Source organism: Sciurus vulgaris (genome assembly GCF_902686455.1).
Source record: "Sciurus vulgaris genome assembly, chromosome: 6".
Taxonomy (NCBI): domain Eukaryota; kingdom Metazoa; phylum Chordata; class Mammalia; order Rodentia; family Sciuridae; genus Sciurus; species Sciurus vulgaris.
Genome location: NC_136466.1, coordinates 3,560,911 through 3,572,297, shown reverse-complemented (window position 1 = coordinate 3,572,297; position 11,387 = coordinate 3,560,911). Strand labels below are relative to the sequence as shown.

At 39.4% G+C, this 11,387-nt stretch overlaps 1 protein-coding gene across 1 annotated transcript; it reads right to left on the bottom strand.

Annotated features, from left to right (window-relative positions):
* Positions 1–751: 751 nt before the first annotated feature.
* LOC306663358 (olfactory receptor 2AJ1-like) lies at positions 752–1,693 on the bottom strand (the record flags this gene model as incomplete). Its single annotated transcript, XM_079143754.1, has 1 exon — positions 752–1,693. One exon carries the CDS (start codon positions 1,691–1,693, stop codon positions 752–754), a length of 942 nt encoding a protein of 313 aa, XP_078999880.1.
* Positions 1,694–11,387: the final 9,694 nt, after the last annotated feature.

Sequence of the window (11,387 nt, the reverse complement as noted above, 5' to 3'; positions counted from 1 at the left end):
TAGCAAAATATTATAAAATTGGAACATCTGATGCAATAAAATGTGGTTTTCTGGTTTTGACTGTAAATAATGTTATTTAAATGAATTCATTTTTTTAATTATGAAATCCGACTAGACACATATATTTTCTTCTTTACAATAATTTTTGGATGAATTTCTAGAAAGTTTGTAAAACAATACTCTATGTATATATAATGAGATAATGTTCTGGATGTTCTTAGAGAACAAATAATGTTAATTCTAGCAAACACAATTCAATTTTATTACAATCAGAACAAACATGTATGGGTCAGCATGCATTTGTAGTTACATGTTTTTCTCACTACAGGGAATGAAGATGTTGGTGGAAACCACAAAACTAAGTTGTGAGCATGGTGGGTTATTTGTGAACTTGTAAAGTTTTAAAATGTGATTTACTCAGTTCCCTAAAAGTAGAGACAAACGTAGGTCTGTATTTTTAAATGATGCGCATGGGGTGTAATTAAAAGGTCTTTCCGAGGTTCAGAGGTGATGCCTGGAGTGTCGGACATCTTTCAGTTCCCATAAGTGCCTGAGGATCACAGCACAGAGGGCCGGTGGGCACTCACAGCAAAACGGCTGCATAGGCAGGATCGCCAGAGTTGGGAACATGCATTCCTTCCATTCGGGAAGAGATAATAGCTATTATCTTCCCAGGGAAACTAATGACAGCTGTCCTTTACTTGTGAAACTGGGAAATAAAGATAACACAGAGCTTCATTGTTTTTCTTCATCATTTTTTATACAGAAAGCTACTTCTGAGCAGGTTCTTCATGGCCGTCAGGACGTCTTTGTTCCGGAAGCTGTAGATGATAGGGTTGAGGGTGGGCGTGACGATGGTGTAGAATATCGCCAACAACTTGTCCTGGCCTGGGGTGTGGTATGACTTGGGTCTCATGTAGGTGAACATGAAGGGCCCATAGTACATTAGGACCACGACCATGTGGAAGGAGCAGGTGGAAAAGGCCTTCTTCCGTGCCTCAGATGACTTCATCTGCAGGACGGTGAGAAGAATCTGCACATAAGATGCACAGATCATGGAGAGAGGGATCAGCAGGAAAATAATGGCATTCACATCAACCCCTCGTTCATAGCGTGAGGTGTCTGCACAGGACAACTTCACCAAGGCAGGAAGTTCACAGAAATAGTGATCGATTACCCTAGAGCTACAGTAAGGGAAGTGGAGAACCAGCCCTGTGTGGATGGTGGCGTTGAGGGTCCCAACCAGCCAGCACCCTGCAGCCAGGAGCACACTGACCCTCTCACTCACGAGCACCAGGTAGCGCAGGGGGTGGCAGATGGTCACATAGCGGTCACAGGACATGGCGGCCAGGAGAAGGCACTCGCTGCCCAGCATCAAGAGGGACAGAAACAACTGGGTCCCACAGCCTGCAAAGGAAATGGCTCTGCTACCTGACAGGAAGTCAGCGATCACCTTGGGAACGATGTTGGAAATGTGCATTATGTCCATGAAGGAGAGGTGGCTGAGCAGGAAGTACATGGGGGTGTGCAGGCATGGGTCCCTGTGGATGAGCAGGATCATGAGCATGTTTTCCGTCAGGGTCACGATGAAAACGCCAACCAGGAAGGAGAAGGAGACTAGGCTGGAGTGGGAAGCGGAGAAGAGCCCCAGGAGGATGAAGTCAGTGCTGGCAGTGAGGTTGTCAGGTCTCATGCTGAGGGTTCATATTTAACCAAACATTTTGTAAAAATGGCAGTAGGGCGAACACACATTATGACCTCATGAACATACATAACTGCCTGACCCCTGCAGCCTGCAATATGTGTGATCAGGAAAGTGAGAGATTACACTCTATTCATGTATGATTTATGAAAATGTATACATGCCTTCTGTCATGTGCAACTAAATAGAACAAATAAAATTTAAAATTTAAAAAAATGATTAAACAAATGCATGATCACTGAAGTATGAAGACCAGGAAGGAAAAGTAGCTGAATCCCAGTGACATCCACCTGTGTTTCGGAAACGCCATGAGAGCTAGTGAGGCATGTTTCCTATCCAACATGGAGGGCCTCTGTGCTTGCTCTTGGACTGGGCCCATTTTACAGGATGGACATTTACTTTCTTGAATCAAATGATGCTGTGTTCCATCAGGGAAGGGACCCTTGACCATGTTGATACTAACCACTTGGGATATTGTGACTCTTTTCACTGAATACCTTTTGGGATATCAGGATAATTCTTTGGTTAAGAATTCAATTAGAACCACTCAGCATAGACCAAAGTGGCATTAAGTTACATTGATTGTGACAACATGATAGTCTGTTATTACCTGGTGGTTAGTCAGAGGTGAAGATGTGAGTGTGGGTAGGACTCTCTAGAAATTTCTCTTGGAACCCATTAAAACTGGAGTGCAGGAAAGACACACTGTCTTTCTCTCTGAAAGGACACATTCTCTCCCTTGAGATTATCCCTTCCCCTTTTCCTATTCCTTCAATAAGCTCATGCCTATTACTTGTGGACATGTCTAAATATATCTGATTTGAATGCAAGAGTTGAATTTTAAAGGGGATCTTTCCTCTGCCTCAGTTTCTTGGAAGGCCCAGCTCTTTAACAAATTCATTCTTTGTGTTTGGACAAGTGAGCATGTTTCTCACATGTGGTAACTCATAACTAGGTTGATACATAAAAACTGTAAAATTCACTAAAGAATTTTTTCATCAGCAAGCAACAATAAAGAAACAGAAATAGAGAAGTAGCCTGTTATGGTGGTGCAAGCCATGCCAGGGTGATTAAAATTCTAGGCCAGCCAGAGCAATTTAACCTCACCCACTCTCAAAATAAAACATTAAAAGGGCCTGGGGATGTGTTTCAGTGTTGGAGCATGCCTGGGCTTGTCCTCAGTAAAACACAAACACACACAGTGAAGAGGGATAGAGGAATGAAACAGACATGGGAAAAGGTAAAAATGTAAAAAGGTAGAGATAAATCTCATTACATCAACAGGGACATTAACTGTGATCTGACTGAACAATTCTATCAGAAGGTAGGGATCAAACAGAATGAAAACAAGGTCAATTCTATGCTACCTACAGGAGTCACAGTTTGGATGGGATTGTATAAAGAGATTGAAAATCGAAGGATATAAATCATATTGCATGCAAACGGCATGAGTAAGCTGTACTATAGTAACTCTACTAACATTAGATAACATATTTCAAAACAAGAAATGTATTCACAGATAACAGCTGTGAGTGGTGGTGTTACTCAAAGCTCCAACCTCCATTTTAATGTCAATCCAATAATGAGAATAGAACTTTGAGAAAAAGGAAAAAGAAGTTTTATTGCTCTGCTAGTAAAAGAGAAGCACCGGGACTTCTGTCCAAGAGTCTGTGATTCTGCCAATCAGCAAGAACAGGGGACGTTTTTGGGTGGGTCTACCAGGGGTTCACTTCAGGGGCCTTCAACCACTGAACCCCATCCCCAGCTTTATTTCGTGTTTTATTTGGACACAGGGTCTCATTGAGTTGCTTATCTCCTTGCTATTGTTGAGACTGGCTTTGAACTTGAGATTCTCCTGCCTCAGTCTCTCAAGTTGCTGAGGTTGCAAGGATATGCCACCATGCCCAGCATAAAGAAAAACATTTTGTTGATTAGATGGAAATTCCTTAGTTTGAGATCAATCATGTTAGAATTGAGTTATTCTGAGTCTGTTTTGCATTTGCTAATGTAGGAAAACAACATAGTCCATAGACACAAAAGCCCATAGTGTCCACAGAAAGGGGTGCTATCCACCCTCACGACCTCCCCTGAATACAGAAGAATGCTTTCCCATTCTTACCAACACGAAAGATTCCAGGGTCAACTTAAAACACAAGCTGTTTGGACCCGGAAGGTGGCATTGTGCCTCCACAGAAGAGTGTGATGCCACAAGTACAGTAGGTGGGAAACCATGACAGAATGACCGCCATGCCACAGCTTACTCCCAGGAGAAGGCTGAGTTCTGGAGGCTGCTCCTGCAAAGGCGAGGGAGACACCCAGGTCTTTGAGGACAGTTTAGGAGGCTTCCTTGGTGGCTAGGTGATCTGGGGCTCTTCACAGACCCTGCAAGATGCATTTCCAGGAGAGTGACAATCCCAGGCCTGAATAAGCTCCTGCCCCCACATTTCTTCTGTACCTGGGCCCCAGAACAAGGAATAAGGTGAGCAACTTGGTCCCAAGTCTGCCCCAGATCTCTATCCTGGCTGCTTTAGTACGTGGATGTGGAGCTCTGGCCTTCTAGAAGAGTCTGGGTAGGAAGGGGAGACCCACAGAGATGTGGTGTAGCCCTGCTGGATGACAAGCTTTCCTACACTCAGGACAGCCACAAAGGGCTTGCAGGTTGAGGACAGGCCCAACAGCCTACATACAGGGTTCCCTTGTAGGGGGATTTGAATGGAAGAACAGGACTGAGATGCTACTGCCCACCCCCAGTATCTCCCTTCCATCTTGGATGCCTGGTCAGACCAGCACCAGAGGAGTCCTGTGGGCCCCACTTTTGCCCAGTTTCAAAGTAAAAGGTAGAGTGTCCTGGGTGGGCCACCTCTGCTGGTGAAGTTGGGACAATACCACCTCTGTTGGTGAAGCTGGGCTGGAGGAGTCAGACAGCTGGACTGGGATCCTGGCTCCACCCTGGCCCCTGTGATGGATGTGTCTCACCAGAGAAGTGGTTTTCCCTTGCATGCATGAAGGGGATAATGCTGCGATCATCCACATATGTCTACCTGAGAGAACGAGCCACCATGGTCATGAAAACCAGAGTTTATCTGGGCGAACATGATGATGATCCCCAGGAGGACAAAGTTCTGCCCACCTAGAATTTCTGTTCTGGAAAGTGCGTCCCAGTGTTATGGGGTGCAACTTAAAAACAGACCGATCACCAATGAGAAGTCCAAATTTGAGAGTCCTTATTAAGCCGGCCGACTGACTGTCTCACACAATGCCCCAAAAAATGGCTATTGGGAGAACAGCCCCAACCATAGAGTTGTAGGGGTTCTTATACAAAAAATCACATCAATCATAAGTGTCTGTTGCTAGGATTCAAAATTACAAACTAACATCATGAGATCATCAACCGAGGGATAAGTGGGTAAAAGTGACCCTTACCTAGGTACAAACTAAAGAATGGTTACTAACATCCACACAATCACTGTTCACATGGTACATTGTTTAGGAGCAATGGAAATCAAAAGAGCAATTTTTCTTTACATAGGAATTATCATTTTGTATTATTAAACATGTCACATTAAGTAACTGATGATGGGCACAGAGGCGGGGTATTCCTATGGGAGAAGCTTATTTCCTACATAACATGGAGTCTCAGAGAAAAATGGAGTCCATTTAGTCATTTTCCTTAGAGTCTGGAATATAACATGGAGCCAGATATGTCAGTCCATCACATTACCCACTGTTTTTTTGTACATAATCAAATCATTGATTCATTAGTAGTGCATAGGTGATTGTAGTGAGTGTGCAACACCATTAACTTAACAGATTGGATTCTATCTGTAACATATTTAGTTGAACAGTTTATCATGTTTGGCCTGATTAAAATCCCAACATAACTTAGGATGAGAGGTCTCACCATTGTGGTTATTAGAGTAGTTAACCAGTGGAACTAAGAGAACAGATTTTGGTACCAATTTTTCTCAGGCTTTTAGCTTTTTTGTTTTGTTTTGTTTTCACTTTTTTGAGCCTTTTATTTTAAATCAAAGATAAAATATCATGAATGAAACCTGAGTGGTTAGTATAGAAACAATCGGTCTCCCGTAAGGCCATACATAATTTTTTTTAAATTTTAAAAATAGCAAATATAATCGTCTTCTTTTTTTCTTTTTTTTTTCTTTTTCTTTCTTTCTGTTTTTTTTTTTTTTTTTTTTTTTTTTGTAAACCTATCTTAGCAGATGAATCGAGGGGATTTTTCAGTGGCTTACAGAGTTTTTTTAAATTTATTTAAGTTTAGATCTATTTGCCTACTTAAGTTTTTCAAACTTTGATTTCCTGTAATAAGGGTAGTGGTCCCTATGGCTTTGGAGCTGGTATGTTTATTTCTACTAGGAGGGTAACTAAGACAGTGGCCACTCATTTAGATCAATGCATGAGTCCCATATGCTCCCTTTTTCCTCCCCATCACACACCTGGAGAAAGATGTGAACAGTAACACAGAATCATTCCATTTGGTAATCTCAAAAAGTTGAAGGGCCAAGCATGGAACTATTCCTGATGTAGTACAAGTAAGAGAAAAAACATGATTAACATTTTATCAGTCTTATCTTTAGATGGTGGTTGGAGTCTCTGAGGGCTGTCCATTTTTCTCTTGTCTTGACTCTGATGTGATGATTTCATGTTGTGAGCAAGGTCCCTTCCATTTCAGCTGGGTATTAGTCCTTTCTGGGACAATTTGATGTAGACATAGTCTTCTGACTGAAATGGTGTTGCAAATTAGTGGTCTCTTGGGGCTGGTTCTCTCATAAGTTGAACCTGTTGGAGAGACTTAACAACAGGTTAGAAGATGAGCAGGTTCTTGGTAAAGGTGGAGGAAGGGCTCTGAAAGCATTAACATTTTAATCTCTCAGAGGTCATTTGCCTCCAACTTTCTGAACCCAAAGTGGCCCTTATTTTTGTGATTTAACACAATTTACCTATCTATATTGACTGTCTTTCAAAATTTTTATTATTACCCCTCTAATTTTAGGGACTTTTTACTGCTGTAAGGAAAAAGGGTGATGACCACTCTTGCTGCTTCCAGTTGAGAGGGGGTGAGGTGGAGTGGGGCAAGTGGTTAAAAGTTTCTTTTTAGAAATTGGATCTTTCTAGGGATAAAAGTCTTGTTTTATGAAAGAAACAAGAAACCATGAGTACAAAATAAATAGCATCTGGAACTTGTCAATGACTATCATGAAGATGATAGAAATTAATAATCTCTCACCAGGAGGTGGAAGAGCTGAGGTGTTGTTTACATAAAAAGGCCTATCGAAGTCTAACAAGGCTGAAGAGGATAAGGCCTTAATTGTAAATCTTAACACTGTCAGGGTTATCAGGAATGTAAACACAACATTCAGTTAAGCTACTTACTGTCATCTGATTTTTGTAATACCTTTTTATTGGCATGATCTCTTTGTTTAGTAGAGATCCCTTTATTTTTATTACTTAGTGTTATAGAATCATACAAGCAAACATTATTAAGTCTACCTGTATCGGAGGTTAGAAAGATCTGTAGGTCTTAAACTGACTAAAAACTTAAAACTCTGGCAGTTTTTTTTTCCTCATAATTATCAGGCATTTTTGTCTAAGAATCATTTTGTCACCTTTAGTTTTACTTATTTTGGGAGGGCTAACACAGGTGTACATCTCAAGGTACATTAAAATAACTATTGTTTAATTTTTAAAATGCACAGGAATGACTGTGTTTTAGTTTTAACTGTTTTTGCTAGGTGTTTAAGATCAAGCTGGTCAAATTAACCTTGTTCCTATCTGCTGTTAACACTCAGCTGAGTTCCCAAAGGGTCACTCTTGGGAAACTTGAAAGCAGCTTATTATCTCCTTTAGTGACATTCACTTGGTAGGGTTTCCTTGATAAGGTGGCTTCCTATGGAAGAATTAGGGATGTCTCCCTTTTCCAAGGACCCTCCTCTGCAGCCAGTGCACTGATTCGCTTTTCATCCTCTAGTGGTCTCATTAATATCCCTGATCAAAAGGTCATGTGGCCCAAAGTTGCAAAGCTCCTTAGAGAAGTTCTCTTGTTCCCTGGGTTCATGCTGATGCTGAGGGCAAGAGCCAAATATTGATTTGCTTGGCCCCTTTATTCTAATCTCAATCTTTAAGTCTTGATCTTAAACATCTAGCAAGTCAATCTCATCAGTACACAATAAGAGTACTGGGTTTTAACTTTAATGATGAATTTACATAGACATTAAAAGTGTACATTTACTTTACACTTTTATTTAATTGGGGTTTATATTATCTGTCCTATAGGTGATGACTTATTATCTCAAATTAATTTAGATTGTTCTTGAAGCAGTACCTCTGTAAAACATTAATCAGTCAACAGGATCTCATTATCTTTTAGAAATACATTTATATTTTTATCCCAGTCCATAAGGTAACACAAGGTTCAGGTCCAGTTATAAACACTAAATGATATAAATAAATCCCCAATAAAATTTTTTATTCTGATAAGTTTAAAATTATCATTACAACTTTAGGTTGGAGAACACCAGCTTGATTGAATGTTTTTTTTAAACCTTTTAAATACTTGTATACTTGGAAGATATGAACACATTTAATATATAAATAAGAGTAATAAAATCATAATTACATTGATGTTTTATATTAACCATGTTTAGCTTTTAAAGAAAATTTAGACTTTGTAATGTAGTACAACACTCTAACAGTTGTTGTTTAATCAGAGTTGTAGAATCCCTCAATTTTTAAGATTAGTTGCTCTAGATAATAAAACTTAACAGATACAAATGTTGAGTAAATTAATGTTTTAAGAATTATTTGTCATTTCAGCATATAGACTGAATTTTGGTTTATATCAGTATATTAATATTTGACCTTAGGAAAACAATCTTGAATAGTTTTAACTGTTTTGTTATATACACACATAAACCTTTTAAAATTTACACTTAATTTACACGTTTTAATGTCTTAATTAGACCCCTTGCTATTTAGATGTATTACAACTTTATCACATAAAGACATTTTTACCTAGAAACAATTTTTACTAAATATATTTTTATATCTAAAACCTTGTAATGTTTTAATCTGTTGATCCACTTTTTAAAAATTTATATTCTGAAACAATCCTTATAAATTTCTGAATTTAGACAAATTACTCCATTTTAATCTGATGAAATATTTTGTTACTTACAGAACTCTGTTTAAATACAGTTGAAACTTTTGGACACTTTATATTGAACAATACCTGTTAACACTTTTAGTAACCATGTTTTCAGTGATAACATAAAGTAAATTTAAATCCATTTTTTATTTACCAATTCATGAAAACACCAAAAATGTTTTAAGTATGTTACCCTGTGGAATTTAAGGAGTTAAGAGTACTTGATGTTATATTTAACAGTCAGAATTTTAACTCTCTAAACCAATCAGATGTCTCTAACAAACACATCCATGATCAATACCATATATGTTAAATCTAATTTAGTTATTTTTTAAAAACTAAGTTATCAGAGATGTGTATCAGTTATTTTTTCCCTGTTGAAGAAAAATCTAGAAATAATGGATATTAGACATTTTATAAAATTAACATTTTATTTATTTTTTTTGACCACCTGGAAACAAAACTGTTAGTAACTTGAAAGCCATATTTTTGCTTACCCAATTTAAAAACCTTTTAAATCATGCAAATCAAAAGCATTTGGATCCATTTTTTTAAATTTTAAGTTATGAGCTCACATGTCAATTTTGGTACCAAATATATGTAGATGTGACAATACACCAGTGTACATATAGATAAAATAAACAGATGGACAAAGACCTTATAGCTTATTTTTTAAAACCCATTAGATTGAGAGTTAACCCTTATAAACTGGCCTCTGAATGAAACAAAGCATTAAAAAAACTTTATAGCTTGATAAAATAGGTCTGATGAAAAATTAATCTAGGTGCACCAGATTGAAATTATGAACTCAATAAAGCATAATTTTAAAAATCTTTTTGGCCTCCATCCTGATGTGGTTCTTTTCATCAGACATGAAAAAGAATTAGGGGAATATAGACAAAGGTTATGCCCTATCCCTCCCTGAAGGAGTTTCACGAAGAGACAGCAAGGGAGTTGCTTTCATTGGTCTCCTTCGGAGAGCCCCCTCAGGCTGGGGTCTTGTTCTAAACCGGTTTTCCTGGTCTCTTGGATAGCAGCCATCAAAATTTGAGCCTGGCATTTTGGTGGACCAACTCCAATAGTTGGAAGTTCCTGTTGGCAGCAATTTACATTTTAATGTAAGCTTTAATGAACATGGATAAAAAACTTTATAACCTTTTTTTCCCAAATTTGACTATAAAACATTTGATCAAATCGTTTAGGCTGCCCAAAGACAATATAGTGGTCCCCCGAGGAGACCATTTGACCTCAAAAGTTGGTCATTCTCTCTCATGGAATTTAGAGAGAGAAAAGATGTCACAGTGGGTCCTGTCACCAGTGGCCCTTCTCTAGAATTCTGGAAATTTGTCAATATGCATTGAAGGGTATATATGGTGAACATGAGGGAAACTGGCCCATGTCCACCCTCAAGGCAACAAAAAACAGAAAAATACAAACAAGCACAGAGCAGACAAGACACCAAAGACACTGACAAGTGGCCACTCCTGATTCCTGACCTGAGGCCCTGGGCATGTCTTGCTAGTCCCAGACTCAGAAGTAATGCTGTGTCCAGCTTTCCTCAGAGTCACCAGATATCGATCCGCCAGAAACAGAGTTTCCAGTTCCCCTGGGGGTGTAGAAACAGGTGACTCTTGGAGGATTTAGTTCAGTCCTGGGATGGGACTCCACAGACCGTGTAGCCTGGGGCTGAGGATCATCTCTCAGAGGCCTTCCCTAGGAGTAACACTGTGACCTCTCCCCTCCGCAGGAGTTTCCAGGTCAGTGGTGAGTAGTTGTTACCCACCAGGTAGGGAGGATCTCTCTGAGGCATCCAAATGTTATGGTGCACAATTTAAGAACAGACCAATCACCAATGAGAAGTCCAAATTTGAGAGTCTTTAGTAAGTCGGCCAGCTGACTGTCTCAAACAATGCTCCCCAAAAATGGCTATTGGGAGAACAGCCCTGACCACAGGGTTGTAGGGATTCTTATACCAAAAATCACATCAATCATAAGTGTCTGTTGCTATGATTCAAAATTACAAACTAACATCATGAGATCATCTACAGAGGGGGAAGTGGGTCAAAACGACCCTTACCTAGGTACAAACTGAAGAATGGTTACTAAGGCCCACACAATCACTGTTCAAATGGTACATTGTTTAGGAGCAATAGGAATCAAAAGAGGGCAATTTTTCTTTACATAGGAATTGTCATTTTGTATTGCTAAACATGTCACGTTAAGTAACTGATGATGGGCACAGAGGCGGGGTGTTCCTATGGGAGAAGCTTATTTCCTACATATCATGGAGTCTCAGAGCAAAATGGAATCCATTTAGTCATTTTCCTTAGAGTCTGGAATATAACATTCTCATAGAGCCAGATTTGTTAGCCCATCACACCAGTATTGTGAGTTTGCCGATCCTAAAAAAAATCAGTAGAAAAGAAACAGAGAGGAGGGAGCAGCCCACCTGCTGCTGTGCTGCACTGGCTGAGGACAGCAGCACTGGGTGGCTGGTGGGTGGTCACTGTGTCACTTGTGCAC